We start from the raw sequence: 26,973 nt of genomic DNA, 5'->3' as shown, positions 1-26,973 counted from the left end.
TTTTATATTTATCATCATTTACTCATCACGAGCTCCACAGAGGTGGTACTAAGAAGTTATTTTCTTGTACATGGTTTTCCTATAAAATCAACAATTTAATGGACAAATTCACGATAGTTGAAAGTAAATGTTAACTGGAGACGGTCTTTGCTGGTAAGTGATCCTCTGTCCTATAGCTGTCCTGGGCTGGAGCAATCTGCCAAGAAAATGAAAAAATTTTAAACCTTGTTTCACATCCTTGAAAATTTGTTGCAGAAAAAAAAAATCATACACATTTAAGTTTATTTTGAACTAAAATGTATAAACAACTACAATTAAACAAACTATTAAAAACATTTTGGTTAATTGAAATAAAGCGGAAATAAAATAAATATTAGTATTAATTAGAAATTATTTTTTATAAAAACAAATAACTTTTGACTAAATTAAACAAAAATTAAAACTGTAAAAAATAAACTAAAGATGAAAGCCAATTCAAAATACTAATACTGAAATAAAACTAAAATATTTTGAACTTTGTTATTAATCTTGAGACTGGTTGATGTACCGTGTCCAAATAAGACCCACCCAGGTCTGTGGGATCCCTGTCCCACTTCACTGGGCTGGGGCAGCGGCTTTGGCTCTCTGCTCGAAGCTGACGAATGCGACTCTGAAGGTGCTGTAGCAGTTTATATGAGGTCGGGTCTTGGGTGACTCGAGAGTTTTGGAAGTCTGTGCCACCCTGAAGAGCAGTGGAGGCTGACTGGTATTCGTTGTAGTCTTGGCATTGCTGCAGAGACACAGAGAAAATCAAACGTATGTGTTCTACTACAATCATAACTACAGAGAGAGTAAACATGCAATTGTATGTTTTCGGTTTATATTTAAGCGATATAACACAAGGAAGAGTGCTGTTGTTCTGAATCTGAGTAATTATGATGAAATTCATTCCAGCAGCATGATAACAGTATGGATTTTTATTATTATTATTAAAACATAATAAGAACAGAAATTTGAAATTGAAATAAAATATAAAATATTTTAAACAGTCTAAAATAAAGTTTAATAAGTTCAATAAGTTTAAGCTCAAGTATGAAAATTAAAGATAAAAAGTATTTTTTAAAAGTATTTAAAAAAATATAAATAATACTAAAATAACACTGGCATTTACCCCAGTCAGATGTCTCATTTCATTCTCCAGTCTTTCCAATCTCTTCTGCTGCTGTGCTCTGGCCTCTGGGACCCTCCTGTTTCATACAGCAAAGGTTATGGTGCATAATCCAACAAGATTTGGATTTTTTGTACAATTTAAAATCATGGGCCATGGTAGCCAGTAATCTACAGTGGTGTCATTCATTCATTCATTGAGCGGTCTTTGTTCACTTGGTACTATAGGAGAAATAAGACATGTTTTTGAAAAAGTGCTGTGTTCTACATAAAAGTGGAAGTTTTTCGAATCCTGACCTAATTATTCAACTTATGAAAGTTTGTTTACAAAAATAAAAATAAACATTCAAGATCCACTTGACTCAGTGAGCATATGACGTACCTCTCCAGCTCTGCTTTAAGCTCCAGCTCAAATTTGTGTGCAAGTCTTGCAGTGGTTTTGTCTTTCCACTGTGTCATGCTGTTCTGCAACTGTCTGAGCTCATCATCCTTGGCCTGCAGCTGCCTGCGCAGATGGACACACAGCTCGTCTGTGTCATCATGGTTCATGTGCAGCTGTGCTCGAGATATGCTGCTCATTTCCTCAATGTGCTCCTTAGGTTTATACACAGCAGTGAACAAAACAGACATAAACCAAGATATTAATACATATAAAGGAATTTTGTTCACAGAGTTAGTTGTGTAACAATTTATAATAAATTAAACATATTGTAGGTGCAAATGTCTGTACACCTGTATGAGTTTCTCTTTTAGAGCAGCCAGTGCTCTTTCCTGTTCATCCATCAACTGCTGTTTCTGCAGATGAAGCTCTTGTTCCTGAAACACATAGGCAGCTAATGCTAATTAGCGCTGTTTTGCTGTGATTATGTGTATTTTGTTTGTAACTCTGTACCTTTTCTCGGCTGAGTTGCAGTGCAGCACATCTCTGTGAGCTGAGCTCATCTTTTAGATCATTAATATGCTGTTCTAGGGCCTTTGTGAGGGTCTGCAGGATCTGAAGAGTTTCACTCACTGTAGGACTGAAGCAGAAAATATTTGAATATAACCCTTTATAAAACACAATACAGTCTCACCAATGGACTGGTTATTTGAAATAGTATAAATACTTTTTTAATACTATTATTATATTTGCATATACTATTATTATATTCGTACTCTTTTATGATTACTATGTATTGTTTTACTATTAATTATTTATTTGTATATGAACATTTTCTTTTTTTATTTAGTTTACACTTTTTTGCAAAACTGTTTAATGTCACTTGTTTGTAAGTCGGTTTGGATAAAAGCTTAATATAAATGTGTGAAAATAAATGCAATGTAAATTGATAGAGATAGTAGATAGAAAATCATTTGGAAAGAGAGCAGAATCAGAGAATGACACAGAATACATTTGAACCTGCATTTCCCACATTAGGACCAATGCACAATGTTTCTTGGGCAGAAGTACATACTCTATGTAGTACAATTAAGTGAGCACACCTGTTTGATGAGTTCTTGTTGTCAACAGCCAGGCCGTTGTGTTTAAGTAACTCTTGCAAGCAAACACACTCGCTGTGCATGTCCTGTGCCCAGCGTCGGCTCTGCTGCTCAAGTTTGGCTGTTCTTCTCTGGTGTTTTTGGTCTTTCTCAGAGAGGGCTGTCTTCAGCTCCTGAAGCTTCTTTTCAGACCGCTGCAAAGTTTGCTTCAGACGCACCACCTCCTTCTCTGCCTCCTGTAACAAGAAACCAAAAATGAACCAGAAAGAAATTATATTACCTTTGTTTAGAACCACTGAGGTTTTTGCATTGTGACATTTCAAATCTAGGCACATTTCTCCACAAAGTCTCACTGATCAAATGTGTGCGGATGTTTTTCTTTCCCATTATTATCAGTGGTGATTCTCAGTAAAACAATACTGTATTGCAAGACTTGTTTCATTTAAATCACCAGAAATTATAAGCAATACATCAAATACTACCATGATAGATATAGATACAAAAGAAAAATCTCTTTTCAAAGAAGACACACGAGTCTGCTAAATGCATAAATGTACTATACAATTAAAACAATATATTTATATATTTTTTATACGTGACCCTGACATGTTCTTGAGTCATTCTGTGAGATTCACCCATTCATTGTCTATTATTGTATATATAAATGTATTTAATGTAACCATAGCCGTTTTCATCTGTTTTACTTAAAGCACTATGTAACTTTTGGCGCTCTAGCGGTTAATAAACAGAACTGTACACATCCCGCGGAAGAACATTTCAACCGGAGCTACTTCTCTAAGTTTATGTCTATGGCGATTCACGCAGGTATGTGTTACTCCGCAGCGGTGACGACCCGACCAGGCTACAATAGTCCAAATATAAGTACTTATTATAAGTGTACCGTAGTGATTCGGAATAAGACAAAAATGCAGTTTGGAAGATGAATTCATGATGTACTCGCTCATTATATACATTTTGCAAATTTTGAACACAGAAAAATTACATAGTGCTGCTTTAAAAGTTTAAATGCAAAGAATAAAAAGACAGCTTCAGATACTACTCACTTTCTGAAGCTCAGTCACTTTACTCTGTAAGACCAGTGCGTTCCTTCTCTCCTTCTCCACTTCTGTTTTCCCTCTCTTCACTGCCTCCTCTATTTGCTGCTCCAGAGTCCCACGCTGCTCTTTGAGAGCCTTCTCTCTCTGTTCCTCCCATTTCCTTTCCTCTCGTTTCACAGCCTTTCGAATCTGTTAGTTCAGATATAAACAGATGAACTGGTTCTTTAGAGTGAACAAGAATTTAAACATGGAAGTTAATGCCCTCAAATGGTACGGGCATAAATCCATGATCAATCTGTCATCTGCACTTCAGAATCGTTGTAAAACAGATTAACGGGGAAGGAACCTTTTCCTGAGCTTCTCTTTTGAGTTCCACTGCTTGCCTCCTCATCTTCTCCTCATGCTGCTCTAGAGCCTCTTTTAGTCTCTTTATCTCCTCATCTTTCATCTGAAAGAGAGAGAAATTAATTTGTATATAATACTGAACTGCAGACTTGTCAGATATAAAGAGCACACAGTGTGACAGCTGACCTGGATGCAGTTGTGTAAGAAGTCCAGGCTCTGTTTGTGGGTCTGAGCTTGCTGACTGAGAGCAGCTGATCTCAACTCATCCACCTGCTGATGCACCTGGATTCATACATTCAAAACAAACAGATTCAGAGACTGGCATTATGTATATGAATAATCTGTGATGAGTCTCTCAGTGAATAAACCATATTACCTTTTGAAGCTCCTCTTTGTGGCTTTTGGTTAACTGTAATGTCAGTTGCTCAATCTCTTGCTCCTGAGGAGGGATTGATAATTATATGTAATAAACAATAATATGCCCAACTGAAAAGACCGGCACATATTGTTCAGACTGGTTTAAACTGGCTAGTGATAGTTTGATGCCCGACTAGCTGGTGAACCAGCATGACAATGTTTTTCATTGTCAACATAATCTTTCTGAAATCATTTCAGAGCAGATATATAAATCAAAATATCAAAATAAATTGAATTTTATCACACTGATGTGAGGTCATTCAACTGAAATATGATGCAAAATGCTTATATACATGTTAAGATTTTTCAAATGTATTTTACGCTCATCAAGGCTGCATTTATTTAAACAACAATACAGTAATAACAGTAATATTGTGAAATATTATTATAAATGTATTAATAACTTGTAAAATGGAATTGATTTCTGTATTGGCAAAGCTGAATTTTCAGCATCATTACGCCAGTCTTCAGTGTCACATGATCCTTCAGAAATCATTCTAGTATGTTGATTTGGTGCTGAAGAAACCTTTCTGGTAAGACTTTAGAATAATGGTCCGTTGTTAACAAGTAACTATGCAGGAAGTAATAGGTAGTACTACATTAACACTTAACTTAATACTATTAACTAATAGAGAAGCAAGATTAACTAAGCAGTAAGTAGTAGCAAATTTAGGACAAAGGTAGTTCCTTATTAGATATTTGATAATTATTAAATAAAAATATCCTCATTGATAACTACTTCTGAACTATGACCAGTTAATAAAGAATAACCAATTAATTACTAATCACAACAGTAACGTCTTAAAAGTGAACAATTGGGTTCTTTGTGGAAACTAATTTATACATTTGATATCCCCCAAATAAGTCGGCTACATTTTGAAATTGTCACTACTACTCTTACCAAAGGATAGATGTTCTCTGTTTATTTCAAACAAAAAACATAAAATAATAATAATTCATTTTAAAATGTTAATAATTAAGAAGTGATGCTGACAAGCTCATGATTGAATTAGTTCACAATTATGATCTCTGCTTCGTGTCAGTTCAGTATCAATGTATCCCATCAGTATCAATGTATCCAATATAGTATGTCAGATATAAAATATGTTAAATAACTTATTAATTTACTTGTGAGTAATTACTGAGGGGTTAACGTGTTTTTCACTTTAAAATAATGGTCCCGATCACTAGTAGTTCATTAGTAGCACTTTAGCTTTAAAGTGAAAAATACATTAGCCTCTCACTAATTACTCAAGCGTTACCTTGTCAGCCTGCAGGAACTACTAGTGATCTGGACCATTAGTTTAAAGTGAAAAACACCTTAACCACTCAGTAATTACTAAGTAATTTAATAAGTTATTTAACATATTTTATATCTGACACATACATTTGTGTGAGGCACTAGTGATATTTTACCAGACACTGTAATCTGGAATATGCGGTTTTGTGCTTAACACAGTATAAATGCAGTCGATGACTTCATTATGGATGTGAACTGTTTTTGTCAAGAGAACATCATTATTTATATTCAAGAAAAGTCGTCCCCAGCCTACTGTCACTAAAGGTATAGGTCTTTTGGAAGTCAGAGACATACTGAACTGACACAAACTAGAGCTCATAATTGTAAACTAATTAAATCACTTCCTAATTATTAAAATTTTTAAATGAATTATTTTTATTATTACTTTATGTTTTTGTTTGAAATAAACTGAGAACATCCATCCTTTGGTAAGAGTAGTAGTCACAATTTCAACCTGTAGCTGACTTATTTGGGGGATATCATATTCATAAATGAGTTTCCACAAAGAACCCAATTGTTCACTTTTAAGACGTTACTGTTGTGATTAGTAATTAATTGGTAATTCTTTATTAATTGGACATAGTTCGCAAGTAGTTCTCAATGAGGGTATATTTTTTTTGTAATTATCAAATATCTAATAAGTAACTACCTTTGTCCTAAATTTGCTACTACTTACTGCTTAGTTTTTCTTGCTTCTCTATTAGTTAATAGTATTAAGTTAAGTGTTCATGTAGTACTACCTATTACTTCCTGCATAGTTACTTGTTAACAACGGACCATTATTCTAAAGTGTTACCACCTTTCTTATTATTAGCAATATTGAAAACAGTTGTGCTGCTTAATATTTTTGTGAAAACAGTGATACTTTCTTCAGGATCCTTGGATAAATAGAGAGTAAAAGTCTTTACTGACACTTTTGATCAATTTAATGCATCCTTCGTAAATAAATATTAATTTCTTCCAAAAATAAAAATCTTACTGTCTTGTTCTGCATTTCTCTCAGCTTAAAGCTGTGCTCCTCTCTCAGTGAACAGAGCTCCTGAAGAAGGCCTTTTTTTTCGTCTTCGCTTCCCTGCAAAAGCAGCTCCTTCTGGGCAACAATTCGCTCCAGTACTCCAAAACACTTCACCTGTTGCTCTAGATCTTTCTGAGAAATCTGCACACATATTGTACAGTTACTGAAATTGATAGTGTCTGCAGTCTGTATCAGCTACCAAAAACATTGTTATTGTAGACAGAGAAGAATAAAACAAAAGTAAGAACCTCCTTTATTTGTTCTTTTTCTCTGATCGTATCAGCCAGCTGCTCCTCCAGCTCAGTGCATTTCTGTCGGAGAGCCCTGCAGTCCTCCTCGCTCTGCTCCAGCTCCTGATTCACCTCATCCAGCCTCTAGGTGAGACAATGAGAAAGAGATTCATCTATGTTTTGGATTATTTTGCTGGCAATATAAAATTATGCATTTTTATTTGGGCATCAATGTTCCTAAAGATTATACCATTAAACTACTTTCGTGCCTGTTCACTGAGTACCTATTTATGACTATAAGTGTTAAAGGGGTCATATGATGCGATTTCAAGTTTTCCTTTCTCTTTGGAGTGTTACAAGCTGATTGTGCATAGATAAGATCTCTGAAGTTGCAAAGACTAAAGTCTCAAAACCAAAGAGATATTCTTTATCAAAGTTAAGACTCTGCCACGCCCCCCTAAAACGAGCGAGAGAGAGAGAGAGAGTGCGAGAGCGAGCGAGAGAGAGAGAGAGGGGGGGGGGTCACATCACAGTGGAGTCAGCTGTCTTAACTGTGGCTTGTGCCCTGCAAACACATTCATCACTGTGTCTGTCACGCGACTCTGTTCCCCTTTCGGGCTCTGTCTTTACATTTATTTTGAAAGATGAAGCTCGCGATTATGGTAAGGGGCGTTACATTTCCGATGAGTGCTTGCGGTGTTCGGCCAATCACAATGCACTGGGTCAGCTGGCCAATCAGAGTAGACTGCGCTTGTCGGAAGGAGGGACTTTGTAGAAAACTAAGCGTTTGAGAGAGGCGGGGCATAGAGGACCTACAATAATGTACAGTATTTGAAATATAATGTGTTTTTTGAACATTAAAGCATGTCAACATATTCTGTTACACCAAATACACCAAATAATGATCTTTAAAAAAGCATCATATGAGCCCTTTAAGACAGAGATGTGAAATTATATAGTCAAATATTGTCAAAAGACTTGTTTACACACACACACACACACATCTCCTTTTACCAACTGTTCTAACACAAAAATGGCCAATAAAAAGAACAGCTTAAAAATGTAATTATAATTCAGTAAACTAGGACAAGTAGACTGAATATACAATACAATCTACTAAAGTTCCATGTCTAATAGTGTAGTATGTGCAAGTGATCTACCTCATGCATAGAGTCCAGTTTGTGTCTGAAACGCCTCTGTTCTGAGAACAGTTCTGACTTGGCATTATCCAGCAGTCTGTCCATCTCTTCCCTCTCCAGAACAGACACACTGCGGCTTACACACTGACAGTAAATAAAGTCACACTGAATGTCAAGCAGCATATTTATAATGCAGCATATTATAATTAACTGACCTGATTTAGAAAATAGTGCATGTTATCTAGCTACATTCTGCATGGACAAAAATACATACATGCATACATACAGTACATACAACAATACAGACAGACATTCAGACATGCATTTATGTATTTATTTATTCATTTAAAAAAATAACCATGCAGATGTTTAATGAAACTCTAACAAGTATTTTATACTAATAGGTATTTAAAGGGTTAGTTCACCCAAAAATTTGCCCATAAATTACTCACCTGCAAGTCATCCTAGGTGTTTATGACTTTCTTCTTTCAGATGAATCCAGTCGGAGTTATATTAAAATATATAATATATTAATATATGTCTTTGATCTTTCAAGCTGTTTAATGCCACTCAGTGGGTGTTGCATGCATCAGTTCAAAAGAAGTTAAATAAAAAGCGTCCATCCATAAAAAAGGTGTCTCACACGGCTCCAGGGGTGAACAAAGGCAAGAAAAATATCCATATTCAAAACGTAATAATCACTTTAATGTAGCTTGCGCCAACAGTTGTACACGGAAGCAGTTCTGGGCGAATGACGTATGAGGTCGGCTTTGCGCATGGGCCGCTCAGAAGTGTCAAATGCAGAAGCGCAGGGGAGAGATCAAAACAAAACAACGGTCACTTATTTGAAGTACAAAAAGAGGATTTGTAAAGAAGAATGTCGGAGGATTTCGATATAAGCCAAGAGGAGACTGTTTTTCCCAAGCGGCACAGTTAAATTTATAGCCTGAACCTGAATTTTAAATGTTTTTCTACAACGAACAGCCAATTTAAAAAGCAAATGCTGTATTTCACGATTGCATGCAACAGTCAGTAAACAAATACATGTAAAGAAACAGAGTCATTAAGGCTCGGCCAGTTCACAAGGCAAAAGAAAAAACACTTACCAGTTATGAAAGTTTATGAACATCAGGTGCAGCGGTCACTTAAATTCTGCCGAGTTTTTGAATGGTTGTATACGACAAGACGATAATTCATCGTGCAAATTATGGTCATTTTTGTCAGTTAAGGCTCGTTAGCATTCAGCCTGCTTTAAATCAGACACATAGATGCAGTGCAGTATGATCGCATTTATTTGAATTAATTAATTATATCATTTATTTGAATTAGAGAGAGAGAGAGAGAGAGGGATGAAAGTTGCGTGTGTGAACCTGCGTCTGCGCGCCTCTCTCTACAAGCAATGAGGCTTAGTTCCTTCAAAACCAGCGATTTTACCCCCTCATTGCAGAGAAATATAAAGTGGCGAGTCAGTAGCCTGTCGAAGCTATTTTACTAATAAAAGTTTCCGTGCTGTGTTGTCGTTGTCGTGTGCACTAATGTGTGTGCGTGCGTCTATGAAAGCAGCGTAGCCTACTGCATATAGTTTTAGTTTAGCTATAAACCCGAGCCCGACCCGAACCCGAAGCTATTCATTAAACATTAACCCGAACCCGACCTGAAACCCGAAAGTATTTCGGGACCCGTTGGGCTCGGGTCGGGTAGCAGACCTCTAGCGCATGCGCAACGCTGAACTCATACATCATCCGCCTGGAGCTGCTTCCATGTACAACTGTTGGAGCAAGCTACATTAAATTACGTTTTGAGTATGGATATTTTTCTTAGAAAAACACATCGATTCGCTTCATGAGGCCTTTGTTCACCCCCGGAGCCGTGTGAGACACTTTTTTTTAATGGATGGGCGCATTTTATTTAACTTATTTTGGACTGATGCACTGCAACACCCGCTGAGTGGCATTAAACAGTTTGAAAGATCAAAGACCATTTTTAATATAACTCCCGACTGGATTCGTCTGAAAGAAGAAAGTCATATACACCTAGGATGACTTGAGGGGGAGTAATTTATGGGCTAATTTTAATTTTTGGGTGAACTAACCCTTTAATATATAAGAGCTGATGTCATGGTTTCATTTCTTAACTAGAGTGACCTGTTGATCCTGCAGAACCCTGACTTCCTCCAAGCATAAGTTCCTCTGGGCCTGCAGTCTTTTTAGCTCACACCTGTAGGACACACACAGCACTTTTTAAATATATTTGTTACATATACACTGATCACTAAACATGGAATTTAAGAACAAGGGCCAATTAAAGCAAATGGGGTGAAGGTTCCTGTAAGCAGAACATACGTGATGTTCTGAGCCTGTGCTCTGCTGTCCTTCACACTGAGCTGGAGAGAGAGATGCTCTCTCTTAGCTTGATCCATTTCCTCTCTCCGCTTCTTCAGAGTATGAAGTGTGGCCTGAAGAAGTAATACCACATTTGTTTAATAAATGAGCTTAGTAACGTTTTGAATGAATAAATAAGGGAATTACAGAATGATTTTCATACTGTTTTTTGCTGTTGAAGCTCAGTAAGTGACATGCTCAGCTCTTTGAGTTGATCTTCATCTATCCTGCTCTTGCCCCGATCTTTCTTTGTGCTCTGAAAATAAAAATACTACAAACCTAAATAAGAATATCAATGAATAAGCAAAAAAACTTAAATAATGTTTTTGTTTTTGAAAAAGTAAAAAAACGTAACTGCACATGATAAATGATTAATGTCCATTAATGCTGCTGACACTGATTATTACAGTAATTGTTTAGAGAATGCAAGAGAGGTCTTTTACAATGCAGGAGTCATTCCTTTTGCTTTGGTACAAACGCCTCCTCTTCCCCTTCCTGCCAGATGAATGTCTCCTTCTGTAGTCAAGCTTTGACACAGCACCTTCACTACTCGTCTCCTCAACAGTTCTCTCATCATCAGAGCTACAACACCCACAGAGTAATAGCGAGGAATGGTTTTAATTAGAAATATTCACATAATGTTTCATATGAACATATTGTGCTGTTCTTTTGCATATTTTTCTTATAATGATTATGCAACTTTAGTGAGCGGAGAGCACATATTATCTTTATATATAAACTTCCAATGAAACTATGCAAACATGGCAGTAATGAGGGGTTTTGCCCACGGGATGCTAAAGTCACATTTCTGAGTAAACACCCAGAAACAGCAGCATGAAATAAACACCACCAACCAAGTTTATCCACTATCCAAGTTCTTCCTCAGATTGTCTCCCGTCTCAAATTAACTCCAGTTAAACTGTTGAGAAGTACCTGATGGATTGAATATTGTTTTGAATTTGGTTGGTTTGTCCTGTACAGTATCCATTTTCTCTGCTCAGATGAAAGGCTAAAGTGGCACACATAAGAATAGACAAAAATATTAAGCAGCACAACTGTTTTCAACATTGATAATAATAATAAAGATTTCTTAAACACCAAATCAGCATATTTGAATGATTTCTGAAGGGTCATGTGACACTAAAGACATATATAATATGCTAAAATAATAAAAACAGCTATTTAAATTGTAGTATTGTTTCACAATATTACTGTTTTTGCTGTATTTTTGATCAAATAAATGCATTATTGGTGAGCTTAAGAGACTTCTTTCAAAAACATGAAAAACTACTTACCAACCACAAACTTTTAAACGGTGGTGTAATTTTGAGCATAATTTAGATTGCATCATTGCATATCACAACAATGCGATTTCACTGTGTAGTATAAGAATGAATTTAAATAAACCCCCCCAGGCTGTAATTTACAACTGTCACGAATCCTGTCCATGGACTTCCGTTCATTCACCACCAGAGGTCACCCTTTCCATTACATTGACTCTCGCACAACACAAACTGTTGCATAGCACCCCGGACTACATATCCCATCATTCATTGCACTGATTACACACTGCACTGATTGCACTGATTGCACACAGCTGTTTCATATCACTCCCTCACTATATAACACCAAGTCAAACAACCATTCTCCGCTGAGTATTGTTTAGCCTGTACCCCGTTCCGAGTCTCTGTGTTTCCTTGTTTTGCCTTGCCTTGCCTCGCCTGTTCTCTCGGTTTCTGATCTTTGCCTGTTTTCCTGTATTTTTCCCTCTCTTCTCGCTCCTGTGTTTCTGTCTGCCGATCAGTGACCTACGCTAGCCCTAGGACAATTATTGTGTTTTGCCCGCCATATACCTGTTTGCCATTGATCGACCCTGCCTGTGTTTGACCACTTCTCTTGTTAAATAAAGCTTGCACATGGATCCGCACGCCTCTCGTCTCGTCAGCCCCGTGACAACAACGAATGTAAAGATAACATACCATATTTGCCATTATATTCCTGGTCAGAGTTTACTCTGTCTGCATATTTTGCAAAGCGTGTGACTGTGATATGCACGCAAAATAAAAAAAGGATTATAGCATCAATAAAATTGCACATGCATTTAGCACACATGACATTCAGAACACAAGACATTAGACATGAATAAGTTAATATGGTAAAGAGCAGAATGCCCACACCTGTACCTGTCCTGTTGCTAAGTGCAGAGTTCAGGTGCTGTCGAACCTGTTCAGAGCACACTGTCTCCAAATCAGTGTCTATGGTGACCGAATCAAAACTCTGCATGGGGATTCCTGTCAGAGGATAAAAAGGTTTTATTTGGGCATGTTTTCTGTTGCACTTCTTAGATTAAAGCAGGTCTTGCCTCAGTGATTCAAAGGAGATGTAAACAGAACAAATCCATAAAGCTCGTAGAGAAAAGGGCATGCTGAACCTGTGAGGTGCCTCATTGGTGTTCTAAATAGATGCTGTGGGTCATTCTTTGATCTTTCACGGTAAGGGCTCCTCTGACACTCAGAGAGGTCTGCGGTGTCAATATTAAGTCAACATTACATTTTAAATTTCCCATTTACTTGTAACTTTTTTCATGGTTTTATAAAATGGGAATGGGAAAAGCCAAAAGCTGACCTTCTGCAGCGCTCTGCTGCCACCTATCTGATTATTTTGGCACCATTTACCTGTGATTTTTATCATTTCCCTCATTCTGACCTATTACACGAGATCACATCATAGGTTACTGCTTCCCCTTGCTCAGTCTGTGTACCTGAGGCCGACGGGACCAGCATTTCCTCTCTAAAGCGTGTTGAGAAGTCCTCAGTGCAGATGCTGTCCATCGTGAGGTCGTCTTCCTCAGTTCCCATCCCTGCCACCTCAGCATTTCTCCCAAGAAGCCTCTCGAGTCTCCAACAGCACTGCTCTACCCTGGACACGGAGCTCAAGCTGCCACTTCCCTCAGGACGCCACACATCTGTAGCTGTGACTCCAACCTTTATCATCTCCATTGTCTGATGTTCTATTTGGTCATCTTTGCCTTCTGATATTTTGAACAGGAAATTATAATGATTGATTTTAAGAAGATACAAAAAAGAACAATAAACAGTCTGTGAGAAACTGTTAATTTAAATTTCATATCAAAGTGTTTAAATGTTATTATGTTGTAAAATAACTAACTAAAGTAGTGGGGTGACAGTATAAGAAATATAATAACAATAGATTAACTAAAGTAGATGGGTGTTACTATAAGCTATAAAATTACATTAATTATTAAAGTACAGGGGTGATAGAATAAAAAAAAAAAAAGACATTAACTTAAGTAGGGGTATGGAAAAAGAAATATAATAGGCCTAACATAAGATTAAATAAAGTAATTAACACTTATCTTGTGCATTTCTTTTGGAATTCTGTAAGAAATATAAAAATATTTATATAAAAGTGTTTGCGTGCCTGCCATTTAACTTGAATCATGCCCAACAGATGTCTGTTTTAAAGCAGTGGGTGAGTTATTCACTCCTTGATTTGCCTAATAAAAGACTACTTTGAGATTATGTTGACAAACATGTTTATAGTGCATTATTTTCAATGTGTTTATTATTGCTAAGTTTAGCGTGGCAAGTCATTTCCGTGTGATTTATCCCCAAGCTCAAGTGTCAAGTTATGCCTATGCCTAATATTCACAATTGTGCTACTTTAGGCAATGATTTGGGTATAATTTGATTATACATTCAATTCCATATGGGGAAAAAATTGTATGGACCTGACTGAGTCTCGCCAAGGTTGGATGGTGTTTTATCATTGGTTGGAACAGTGCTCCCCAAGCCTGTGTCTTTACTTACAGACTGACTCCGATCAAGATAGCCTGGAATATGTATATAGAACATTAGGAAAATAACTGCATTTAAACATAATAAATACAATAAAATAATAAAGAAATAAATAGAACATTAAAAATGCACAAAAAATTCTATATGATTATTTATTGCAGAAAAATGGTTCATGCTTACCCGAGAAAGGAAATTCATATGTTTTGGAGTTTCCTCCATGCATTTGGTTTTGGCTATGGATCTGTTGGTGGGAAAACAAAATCAGGACAATATTATACTCTTGCTATGACAAAAATAATACACCATGGTTATCAATATTTCATCAGACTTTAAATGCTTGACCTGTAGATGACTCAGCTGCGTGTCTATGGCGTCCAGCAGAACATCACAGTGATCATGGGACAATGGCAGAGGTATAAGCCCATAGACATCAACCCCCTCATACACCTCTGAGAAGAAAAGAGATATACAGCAGTTTGTACTCCAACAGATACAGGATAAGTATGAAAAGGAAATGTCAATGGTTTCTGACCTGCAGACAGCAGGTCATCAGTGTTTTCTCCAGATCCTTCATTTTCCATTATTGTACTGAAAGGACAGAAAATTCAGTTATGCATGAGAATGAAATGTAAAACTAACATATCTCTTTGGAATTGAGCATTTGAGCTCAAATGGAAGCAGCCGGTTTTAAGGGGGAGTTGTTGGTTATATGGTTGCCTAGGAAACGCAGCAGAAATGGTCCCCAACAAACACTAGGGCCTCTTACGTACAACGATCCTCATAAAGTCTAACAAAAACCAACAATTCGCAGATTTCTTACGAGGATAATGCAAATAATAATGCATTTCTGTTTATTTACTTATACTATTTAATAGCTAAGTAATTTTGCTCTCTAGGAAAAAAAATTACACACATACTACAGCATGGTCTTACTCGTAGCTCTCACTGAATTAATTATCAGTAACTGTTATCAGTAATTAAAGCAGACTTTACTTTGTTTCAGAACTCTCAAACATATCTTTTTGCAAGAGGTGGTTTTTAAATAAGCTTTTACACTTACGTCAACGTGGTTCCACTCCAAGTCTTCTCTAGAAACGGGTTTGAACAGCAGAAATAGCTAGACATGTACACATCCATAGCCCTCGGCGTCGTGGCAACTACACACACCCACTAACTGCCTGCAGGACTACAAACTTTGAGAAATTTATTTTTGTTTGTTCGCAATCCATCGCATTTTTATCAAATCTATATATGTTGCTATGTTCTTAAATTAAAAAAGAAACATGTATATAATTAGCAGTCAGATACATCTCCTGTACATCTTAGTTAACACCAATAATTAAAAGGACACTGCTGGGGGATTTTAAATCACACTCTGGCAACTCCGGTCCTCTCGGAAATATCGCGATAGAGTTGATATGTTCGCGCTGACAGTGCAGTGAAACAAGTTACCATCCCTGATGATAAGCAATTTTATAACAGTGGGTGAATTTGCAGTAGGTCGAATTTAATTTGTTATATTTTACTAATTTAGACGAATAAATTTAGTACATACATTTTTAGATTCATTGATGTTTGGTAAATTAGAACTTTGAATTGCTATGCTAACCAGCTAGCAGGGGTGTTATTGACATATCGGTATTCGATATTGATGTGAGCAGCCTGTATGTTTTAAAAGTCAGTGGATATCTAAAAAGCTCAAATCCAACAGTACTTTATGTCCACCTAATATGCCGTCTCTTTGTCTGGCAGTCAGTCTGAGAAGAGAGAGACTGTTACCTGAAAATTTACCATGGTTGTTTTTGAATAATAGTAACCACTGTAAATGTAGTAAATATTGTAAGAGCATCGTAAAACCGTAACTTAGTTGGATCAGTGTAACATTGGTTTCGAAAATATAAACATTCGGTATGAAAATAGTTACTTAAACTCTCCAGTATCTAGGTTATTGTTCTAGGTTAACATATTGTGACATGAGAGTGAACTAGCAACTTCATTGTTAGAGCAGATCCTGAACCTTCAGGTTTCCACAACCCCTCCGTTAAATGGTATTCAAATGTCTAACGTTATGTGTTTATCAGGTGAAGTAGAAAATGGCCTCATATTTTGATGAGCATAACTGTGAGCCCACGAATCCAGAAGAACAGTACCGACAGAACGCCCTGCTGGAGCTTGCGAGGTAACGAGCACCACAGTGTCATCTACAGGTGCATCTCAATAAATTAGAATGTCGTGGAAAAGTTAAACTGACCTGAAGCTCGCCGATGGGTAGTGCACAGTTTCTTTAATAAGTGTTTCACAGGTTCTTTCTTTTTAGTCTGTAGGTGTACATATACATTACCATTCAAAAGTCTGTGGTCAGGAAGATGTTTTTTAAAAGAAATTAATACATGTATTCAGTAGTGCAAATGTTTTTGTTTGCATAATATATGTGTGTGTTCTGTGTATATTTATTATGTATATGTAAATACACATACATACAGTATATATTTTGAAAATATTTACATGACTATTTATAGTCATATAATTTATATTATAAATAAATATATTTAATATATAAACATAACATATTTTTCTGAAATATATACATGCATGTGTGTGTATTTTTATTTATACATAATAAATATACACAGAACACACACATATATTATGCAGACAAAAACTTTTATTTTGGATGCGATTAATCGTTTGACAGCACTAGTATTCAGCAAGGATTGAAATTGATCGAAAGTGACAAAGGCATTTATAATATTATGAAGCATTTCTATTACAAATAAATGCTATCCTTTTGAACGATTCATCAAAGAATCATGAAAAAATTTATCATGGTTTCTACAAAAATATTGAGAAGCACAACTGATTTCAACAACATTAATGATAAGAAAAACAATTTCACTCCGCATATTAGAATAATTTCTGAAGGATCGTGTGACACTGAAGCCTGAATAAATTGGCGCTGAAAATTCAGCTTTGCCATCACAGGAATACATTAAAAAACGTTATTTTAAGTTGTAATAGTATTTCACAATTTTTACAGTATTTGATCAAATAAATTCAGCCTTGGTGAGTAAAGAGATCCTTTCAAAAACATAAAAAAAACATACCAACCCCAAACTTTTGAGTGTTACTGTAGGTGTGCTAAATGATGTACTGTAAATAATAATATTAGCATTAATAGTAGTTAATTAGTATTTTTTGTTGTCAGCTATGTGGATGAGAACGTAATGATATTGCAAATCTTTTTGAACAATTTTGCGGTTCTAGGTCTCTGATGCAGGGTCTTGACATAGACTCGGGTTCATTTGATTTGTCGGATTGGGACCAGCGTCTCCCCCCTCCTGCAGCCAAAGCTGTGGTTCAGAGTCTTCCCATGGTCATCATCTCCCCTGAACAAGCAGGTGACAGACTACTCATTCATAATCATCTGCAAACACATTCATAGGAGACATTATTGCACAGAGGAACATTAGCAACAGGATAATTGGTAATAATTTAGTTAGATGTTTCCTTGTGTTTGGCATTGGCAGCAAGTTTGATTGAATTAGACGGTCTTAAATCCTTGGTGTCCATGACTGTCATTCTTCTTGAGCTTTCCTCATGCTCTTTTTTCATGTAACAGATAAAGCACTGAAGTGTCCGGTGTGTTTGTTGGAGTTCGAGGAGCAAGAGACTGTGAGAGAGATGCCATGCAAACATCTGTTCCACACAGGATGCATCCTGCCATGGCTCTGTAAAGTGCGTTTAGCGGTTGAATTTTCCGTATGATCCTCCTGTGACCATGCTAGAATTAAATACACTACCATTCAAAAGTTTGGGGTTGGTACAATTTTTTTTAAAAGGTCTTTTTCTCTTCTTTTCAGTAAGGATGCATTCAATTGATTAAAAGTGATAGTAGCAACCAAAAATATGTATTTCAAAGAAGTGCTGTTCTTTCAAATGTGCTATATTAATCAAAGAATCCTGAAGAAAATATATCATAGTTCCCACAAAAAAATATATATATATTGAGCGGCACAACTGTTTTCAACAGTGATAATAATAAGAAATGTTACTTGAGCACCAATTCGGCTTATTAGAATGATTTCTGAAGGATCATGTGACACTGGAGTAATGAGTAATTGAGAAAAAAATAATATTTTAAGATGTTAAAATATTATTTTAAATTGTAATAATATTTGACAATATCACTGTTTTACTGTGAGCATAAGAGATTTCTTTCAGAAATCTTACCAACCCCAAACTTGAAAGTTAGTGTACGTGGATAATATGATCAATTATGACAAATAATCAAGAGTTTTTACATAACATTACAGACCAATTCGTGCCCCTTGTGCCGACTTGAACTCCCCACTGACAATCCAGACTATGAGGAGTTCAAAAAAGACAAGGTAACACTGTGCAATATCTGTTTTCTGTCTTGCCCAGTTATTGTTATTTTTATAATTCATTCCTTGCATTCTTCTGTAACACTTTAAGAATAGACCTGAGCATTAAGTGCGTTTGTATGTTTTTACAGGAACGGAGAAGACAAAGAGAACACAGACTAGAAGATCTACATGGAGCCATGTACACATGACCTTGAAGACTTGAATATGAATTCAACTTTCAGTTTGTTGGAAGTGAGAGTTTACTGTGCAGGGACCAGGCTTTGGGGGGGGGGGAGAAAAAAGAAAAACATAACAAAACAGCAAAAGTTTCACTTTTCAGACTGCTTTGTATGGCTATGCACTGAGAACTGTTTGTATGGAACTGTAATGTAGCCTTATAGACACGTTTCTGATTTTATTAAATGTTTTAATTAAAGCAGTTGCTTTTGTGTGTTTTAGTGTGAAATTGAATTTGTTCGCTCCACGAGTTCATATTCATTCGTTTTGTTCCCTTACGAGATTTCTTACCTATAAGTGCTGAAAAAACTTTATTGTGCTGTGAATGAATGCCATAGTTACAATAATTCAACTATGGCATTCAACGATACAATACTTCATAATGAGTGCAGTGGTACACTGTAGGCATGACTTTATCAGTAGACTCTACATTGTCCACTTTCCCAGTTAGTAAACAAAACCCTCCTTATTTAATATGGTAGAACTCTACCTCGTGAAAAATGTGTATGATTTTTAGGTGTGTAATTTATTGTAATGATTCAACACGCTGAGACAGTCTTGTTGTAATGACTATTATTTACTAACGTTGGAGCAAAAAAAAACTGAATATATCAAATGTTAAATAGTCTTTTCCATATTTTTAAATAAAAAGTGAGCTTCTCTTAACATAGTGTGTATTATTATTTCAAGTGTGTTGAATTTGCCTTTGAATGATCACAGACACAAGTACAGATAAACCTGTTTATTATCCATTGGATGTTTTGGTAATTCAATATAAATCTCTGTCAAAGAAAATCATTGAAATTATACATAAATCTTACTTATTTACATAAGTAATTCATAAAATAAAAATATTCTCTGCATTGTTTTTATTTTGATTTTGGAGTGTGAACCTCACGTCTTTGTTGTGTTCTTCACAGATGCAATGTGTTGATAAAAAATACTTTGATTACATCATTTAAAGGCATCAGAAAAATAACTTCTATGCAGACAACTGCTGAAAATCATCTAACATCAAGAAAAAAACATCATTAACCAAAAACACATATTTGAATCATTTTCATGTGAGGAGATTCAGATAGTCCTCGGTTTTCAAAGTGTGGGGGATCCTCAAGCCTACATCTCACAATATGTGTAGGCTCCTACAACATTGTCTCACAAGCACAGATACATTGCAACAAAATTAAATGTGTTCAAAATAAAAATCAGTTCAAATTGTAACATAACTAAGAAATAATCAGTTAACTATCCTTGCACAAACTTTTGCTCTTAGGTGACCTATAAATGACTGATCTATTATTCAGATAATGTAATATGGACTATATGCATTGACAAATATTGCATGTAATTTATACAAAATGTTGCTGGGATATAGCAAAAAAGACAATGAGAAATGACATCAGCATTGACTTTAGGTTCATATGCACATGCTTTATATTACCCAAGATTTTATGCCCTTTTGTTTTTGCTTGAATTTGATCCGTTATGTTACTGTACCTCTATATGCAGTTTGGTTTGAGTTGAATGTATTTTGTAATGAGCAGCTAATACATTTTGGAAGTAGCAATAAAAAAAAAACATTCAAAATTAAATTGAATGGATGGTTTCAGTTGTACAGTGCAGCCCTGTGAATATTCCCTTAAATGAGAAGTGGAAACAATTTCAACTGGCTCTCCAATAATAGAGGAGTCAACAGAGATAAACATGTATGATGCCTAGAGACCACATCTAAATTTACAGTCTATTCATTGGCATGAAACTTATCTGTCCCATTGAAGGACAGCAAATAAACGGAGACAGTAACTGGCACGTTTCTGTGTGAAATTTAAATGTTAAAGCACAATAAACTTGGGAGTCATTTTAAAAGCAATACGGACCCTTTGATTGACAGCCTGAATTAGAAACATCACGTAAATACTACAGCAACATTAAGGCCACCATAACCACTCAACCCTCAGAAAGTTTTCATGTGGTTTCCTAGGTTCCAGCCTGGAGACCAATCAGTTTCATTCATATAATTGTTTCAGAATTTGTTAATATTGCAGCAATATTACTGTCATTTTCTCAGTGGCTGTGTGTCCTTCTACACACACATACACACACACACACACACACAAAAACAATGAGAGTTAATGAATCAAAGGCATACAGTACATATTTAGCCAAATTAAATGCATCCTTTGGCAACAAAGAAAAAAAAACTGATGTGCTGATTACGTAAATAATATCACGAAACTACACAAAACAATCAACAAAGATATGCAAGTAAAGTTTTCAAAAGGAAGCTTACATTTGTGTAAGCTGAAGGCACAGCTGCCCACTATGGAATTAAAGGGATAGTTCACCCAAAAATTTTAATTCTGTTTTTAATTACTCACTCTTAAGTTGTTCCAAACCTGTATGGCTTTCTTTCTAGTTTGAAGAATGTGGGCATACAGTTGCTGGTCCCCATTCCACAGTATGGAAAAAAATAAAAATAAAAGGCTATTTAAAGGGATAGTTCACCCAAAAATTTAAATTACACTATGATTTACTCACCCTCAAGGCATCCTAGGTGTATATGACTCTCTTCTTTCAGACAAATCCAATTGATGTTAAATGAAGGATGGATGCACTTTATTTATTTATTTTATGATGGATGGATGTGCTTTATAAGCCATGGATTATTTACGGAAATACTGGTTAATTAGCTGCTCTCATAGTTACATCCCCCAGCAACTCTTTAGCCACCACTTTTTCCTCCAGTTGGGAAAAAAAACAATTCATAAATCATTGATGAACACAGCAGTGATAAAGCAGGAAGGCTGGGAGACTCCAGCTGGGCTCAGCCGTCTCCTCTGCAACATTTCCACTGAAGCAATTAGATTATACCTCCACTATTATATGACCAGAACCTCAGCAGGAAGAGAAACAGATAAAGTCCAGTACTATAGCTTTTCTTGCCCTGATCAGGTCATGCATTATTATTTAAACAGCTGGCACTAAACAGGACAGTTGACCAAAAAAATCATTTACTTGCCCTCATGTTATTAAAAAAATTTGAGGTAAAAAACAACAACAACAAAAAGTATCAATTATTGTTCACAATAAGATCATTAGGACGCATTTAGAAAATAGATTAATTTAATTTTCATGCTGACTTTAATGTCATTATGTACTGAAAATTTTGTAATTGAGAGAAGAAACAAAGTCTGAATCATGAAGGATTCATACTTTTGAGTTTAATCTTTTCAATTAATCTGCTGATCCATTTCATAAAACTAAACTCAATGATTCATTTATAAATTGGACTGATTTGGTTCTCTAGTTCAATTCACTGACTCAGTCAGTACGTTTACATGGACAACAATACTCAGATTTTAAAGGGGTCATATAATGCGATTTCAAATTTTCCTTTCTCTTTGGAGTGTTACAAGCTCTTGGTGCATAACGAAGATCTGTAAAGTTGCAAAGACTAAAGTCTCAAATCTAAAGAGATATTCTTTATAAAAGTTAAGAGTCAACCACGCCTACCTAAAACGGCTCATTTTAACACGTATAACGCCGGAAGATTTGCATAACGCCGCTCAAATGTTCATACAAAGAAAGAAGGCGTAACTATTATTCTCGCTGTAGTATTGTTGTTGCCGCCGCCACTATGTCGTGAAGGTGCTGTGTGTTTCGTTGTGAAAGCGAAACTACTTTGTTTGGTCTTCCAAAAGAGGACGATATCCGCTTCGTCATGCCTAGAGCTGATCCGTGCTGGTCGCTGAGGAAATACATCAACTTCGCGCTGTAGATCGCCAGATCGGCTTTCACCATGGACGAAGCGGAGTCCAGCCCGGGGTCGTCACATGTGGTTGCTGCAAGCCCCCCCTCCGCCGCTCACTCTAGCCGCCCGGTGTGATGCTGCGTTTCATTGTGAAAGTGAAACTACTTTGTTTGGCCTTCCAAAAGAGGACACGACTAGAAATCAGTGGTTAAGTTGTATTTACAACACGGTTCCAGAACACTTCAACCCAAATATTCAGATGTGTGCAGCATACTTTATGGAGGACTGTTTCCTGATCCTGGTAGAGTAGACTACAATGCCGGTTGTTCTGAATCACAGATTGTAAGTACGTTTTTTTTAATATTTAAAGGATTTGCCACTGATGATTCAAAATGCGAGTTTTGAGCAGTGTAGAGTAGCGTTTGTAGTGTCATTTCTCCGATCACAAATGCAGACATGGTTTTATGTTTACGCGGCGCGATGCAACGCGTAAAAAGACAGAATAAGTATATAATATAAGTATAATTCGTAATTATGTCCCCACTGGATGCAACAAATGCCTCGTTTATAATGGCTTTTAATGTTTTTGTCTCGTCATGCAGGGACAAGGCATCACAATATGGTAAGGGGTGTAACATTTCCGTTACACGCTTGAGGTAGTCGGCCAATCACAACGCACTGGATAGCTGGCCAATCAGAGCACACCTCGCTTTTCAGACCAATGAGCTTTGTAAAAATCGACACGTTTCAGAAAGGCGGGGCATAGAGGAGAAACAATAATGTACAGTATGTGGAAAATAATGTTTTCTGAACCTTAAAGCGCACAAACATTTCATTACACCAAATACACAAAATAATGTTCTTTTTAGCAACATCATATGACACCTTTAATACGATTAATACAATACTCTGATTAAGAATCTACCATGTAAACAGAGATTTTTGATTACCTTAATCCGGCTAAAATCATAATCGAAGTAAACCGAAAACAAATTAAGACAAGTTTGTGGAGTATTCCTATTTTAGTCTCATTATTGAAGTGCAGTAAAGACATGTACAAACCTTAATCACATTATTACTGTCATATAGGGCTTTTTGCTGCATTTTATGACAGGATACACACACGGCAGTGGTCAACTGTTTTTGACGGCAAACAAAAGAATGGCTTTAACAACACAGTCCTCTGTTTGCATGACAAATAATTAACTGCACTTGAAGCTTTCAGTAAATTAAAAATGAAACCCCCAAAACTGTATATGGCATCATTACGAAGACTAATTATATGTTTATACGTGAAATTGCGTTGACTGTGGACTTCAGAAAACACAGTGGACCAAAGTCCTCTTTCAGATGAAAGTAAATTTTGCATTTAATTTGGAAATCAAGGTCCCAGAGTCTGGAGGAAGAGTGGAGAGGCACAGAAACCGAGTTTGTACTTGACTAACTTGGCCCCAGGTCATGAAGCAGACAGACTGGCTAAACCGACCGTCTGCTAGCCAACTCACGTCACAGAAATCAGTTAATTCTCAGCACATAGAGACCCTTTCACCTAGATATCACACTATAGAGACTGTTTCTGTTCCCCAAACTAGCAAATGCAAAAAACGTCCAAACCAATTTAAGGGTAACAATTTAATTGATGTTCAACAAATATAGTATATAATACAGATAAAAAAATGATAAAGCTTGGCTTAATGAATATTAGATCCCTTTCTATGAAGGCACTTTTTGTAAATGATATGATCGCAGATCATATCCTAGATGTGCTCTGTTTGACAGAAACCTGGCTAAAACCAGATGATTACATTACTTTAAATGAGTCTACCCCCAAGATTACTATTATAAACATGAGCCACATCCAAAAGGTAAAGGGGGAGGTGTTGCTACAATTCATAGTAATGTTTTCAGTATTTCTCAGAGGTCTGGTTTCAAGTATAATTAGTTTGAATTAATGGTGCTTCATATAACATTACCCAGAGAAACAAGTGTTAATGATAAATCTCTGTGACCTTTGTACTAGGGGTGCAACGGTTCAACTTACTCACGGTTTGGTTTGTATCATGGTTTTAGAGTCACGGTTTCGGCACGGTTCGGTATGTGCTATGTTTAGGGAAAAACTATATTGTCAAATAACAATAAAGAAAATAAGAACAAATAATCTAACTACAAGCAACAGCACAAATAAATAAACTGTGAAAAAAGATACAAATAAAATAAACAGTGCTTTTCAGTTTTGTTAGGTAGGTCTAACATAGTTTTTAGGTACAGAAATTGAATAAATCAAATGTAAAATAACATTGCATATTTGACTGTATAAATTAAAGATGAATCCTTATTAAGGTTACAAAAGTTATTCAATCAAGAGCAATGAGATTTCCGTGTTGTTGCTGTTTGATTAACATTAAGAAAGTGCTGTCACTTTAAGAGAACGCACTGATCCAGTGCACTGATACTGTATGTTCAGCCGACTATGTCTGCTAGGATACTCACCAAGATGGGCATTTTGACCATTTTTGTGTGAATTTGTCCATTCAAACACAATAATTCACAGAGAGCTTAATATTTGCGCGTGTTCTGAGTTCTGGGTTCACGGCTTTGGATGAGCGACCACACAGATCTTCTCACTGCGCGTGCTAGTTCACATCTTCTGGCTCTTTAATATTTAAACTGGCAAGGCTTAAATGAGTTTAGTTTAAACACAGATAGCAATGTGTCCTGTTCAGGTCTCACCTGCGCTATCAACACGTGATGACAGCATAAATGACAGTTATTCCAGCATACAGCAATCGCATTGATTGAAGAGTGACTGGTTTGTCCACGTATTGTTTTTTTTCTCTCTCATCGCTCTTGTTGTAATGTATTGCGAAGCCAGAATTTGTATCCATCAACAGAAACATGCATTAGCCAAACTCTAACACACCATATTACAGATGCATTGTCAGATTTAAGTTGAACCGCGGTCCTAGTGTATGTCGAACCGTGTGTGGAGAACGGTACGATTCTATTTTTTACCGAGAACAGTTGCACCCCTAGTTTGTACTGGCTACTGTATACAAGCCACCATACAGACTTTATCAAAGAATTTGCTGATTTTCTAACTGAGTTAGTACTGGCAGAAGATAAAGTCTTAATTCTTGGTGATTTCATTATCCATGTTTTGATAATGAAAAAGACATTTATAGACATTCTGAACTCTACTGGGGTCAGACAACACGTGTCAGGACACGTGTCTACTCATTGTCGTACTCATACTTTAGATTTAATAATGTCACATGGAATTGATGTTAATTGCATTTAAATTCTGCAGCGGAGTGATGATATCTAGGATCATTATCTAGTCTCGTATATACTCCATATAGCTAAAGCTGCAAACTCAACTCCTTGTTACAAATATGGTAGAACCATCACTTCTGCTTTGTAAATAATCATCCTGACTTGTCTCAATTCCTCAGCAAATCCAATATCTCAGAAAAACTTGATGTTGTAACAGAAACTATGGACTCTCTTTTCTAACACTTTGGATACGGTTGCTTCTTTACACAAAGACGACTAAGGAAAACAGACTGAGACCGTGGTATAACGAGCACACAACGAGGCCGGAAAAAAGAGAGCAGCTGGAAGAAACAAAACTAGAGGTATTTCATATTGCATGGAGGGAAAGTACTTCTACTTATAGAAAAGCTCTAAAAATGGTTAGATCTGCTTACTTTTCATCTCTTTTAGAAAAAAACAAACACAACTCAAGGGATTTATTCAATACAGTGTCTAAATTAACGAAAAATAAAGCATCAACAGGGGCAGACATTTCTAAACAGCACAGCAGTAATGTCTTTATGAACTTCTTTACTTCCATGATCGATACTATTAGAGATAAAATTCTAACCATGCAGCCATCAGCTACAGTGTTGCATCAGACAGTGCACTATAGATCCCCTGAGGAACAATTCCACTCATTCTCTGCTATAGGACAGGAAGAATTGTATAAACTTGTCAAATCAACAAAATGTATGTTAGATCCAATACCATCTAAGCTACTAAAAGAGTTGCTTCCAGAAGTCATAGATCCTCTTCTGAATATTATTAATTTGTCAGTGCCATTAGGATATGTCCCTAAATCCTTCAAACCGGCTGTTATTAGGCCGCTCATTAAAAAAACCACAACTTGATCCTAGAGAATTAGTTAATTACAGACCGATCGCAAATTTTCCTTTTCTGTCAAAGATACTAAAAAAGGCAGTATCCTCACAACTATGTTCCTTCTTAGAGAGAAATGGTATCTGTGAGGATTTC

The 26,973-nt window shown here is 36.2% G+C and overlaps 2 protein-coding genes across 3 annotated transcripts; one reads left to right on the top strand and one right to left on the bottom strand.

Annotated features, from left to right (window-relative positions):
• Positions 1-24: 24 nt before the first annotated feature.
• On the bottom strand, positions 25-15,445 carry LOC107592333 (golgin subfamily B member 1). The gene is made up of 26 exons (XM_016281825.1): positions 15,389-15,445; positions 14,861-14,916; positions 14,671-14,777; positions 14,509-14,569; positions 14,262-14,363; positions 13,272-13,541; positions 12,694-12,801; positions 11,444-11,519; positions 10,954-11,092; positions 10,674-10,766; positions 10,472-10,584; positions 10,274-10,346; positions 8,151-8,273; positions 7,009-7,134; positions 6,725-6,901; positions 4,405-4,467; positions 4,215-4,310; positions 4,030-4,131; positions 3,690-3,872; positions 2,629-2,861; positions 2,039-2,165; positions 1,879-1,962; positions 1,529-1,740; positions 1,151-1,226; positions 548-769; positions 25-196 (listed from the first exon to the last, which is right to left on the bottom strand). Exons 2-26 carry the CDS (start codon positions 14,907-14,909, stop codon positions 131-133), a joined length of 3,081 nt encoding a protein of 1,026 aa, XP_016137311.1. The 5' UTR covers positions 14,910-14,916; positions 15,389-15,445; the 3' UTR covers positions 25-130.
• Positions 15,446-15,696: 251 nt separating this feature from the next.
• LOC107592411 (E3 ubiquitin-protein ligase RNF181-like) lies at positions 15,697-19,582 on the top strand. Of its 2 annotated transcripts, none has more exons than XM_016281913.1 (6): positions 15,697-15,809; positions 16,410-16,507; positions 17,593-17,726; positions 17,948-18,063; positions 18,642-18,716; positions 18,845-19,582. In XM_016281913.1, the coding sequence occupies exons 2-6, from the start codon at positions 16,422-16,424 to the stop codon at positions 18,902-18,904; spliced, it is 471 nt and encodes a 156-aa protein (XP_016137399.1). In that variant the 5' UTR covers positions 15,697-15,809; positions 16,410-16,421; the 3' UTR covers positions 18,905-19,582. The 2 variants fall into 2 exon arrangements, with proteins under 2 accessions (XP_016137399.1, XP_016137398.1); XM_016281912.1 differs by having other exon boundaries at positions 15,697-15,824.
• The last annotated feature ends 7,391 nt before the right edge of the window (positions 19,583-26,973 follow it).

Source organism: Sinocyclocheilus grahami, unplaced genomic scaffold, assembly GCF_001515645.1.
Source record: "Sinocyclocheilus grahami isolate Dianchi unplaced genomic scaffold, SAMN03320097.WGS_v1.1 scaffold152.1, whole genome shotgun sequence".
NCBI classification, from domain to species: Eukaryota; Metazoa; Chordata; class Actinopteri; order Cypriniformes; family Cyprinidae; genus Sinocyclocheilus; species Sinocyclocheilus grahami.
The sequence above is the reverse complement of the archived record's forward strand: the minus strand, read 5'-3'. Positions and strand labels throughout refer to the sequence as shown.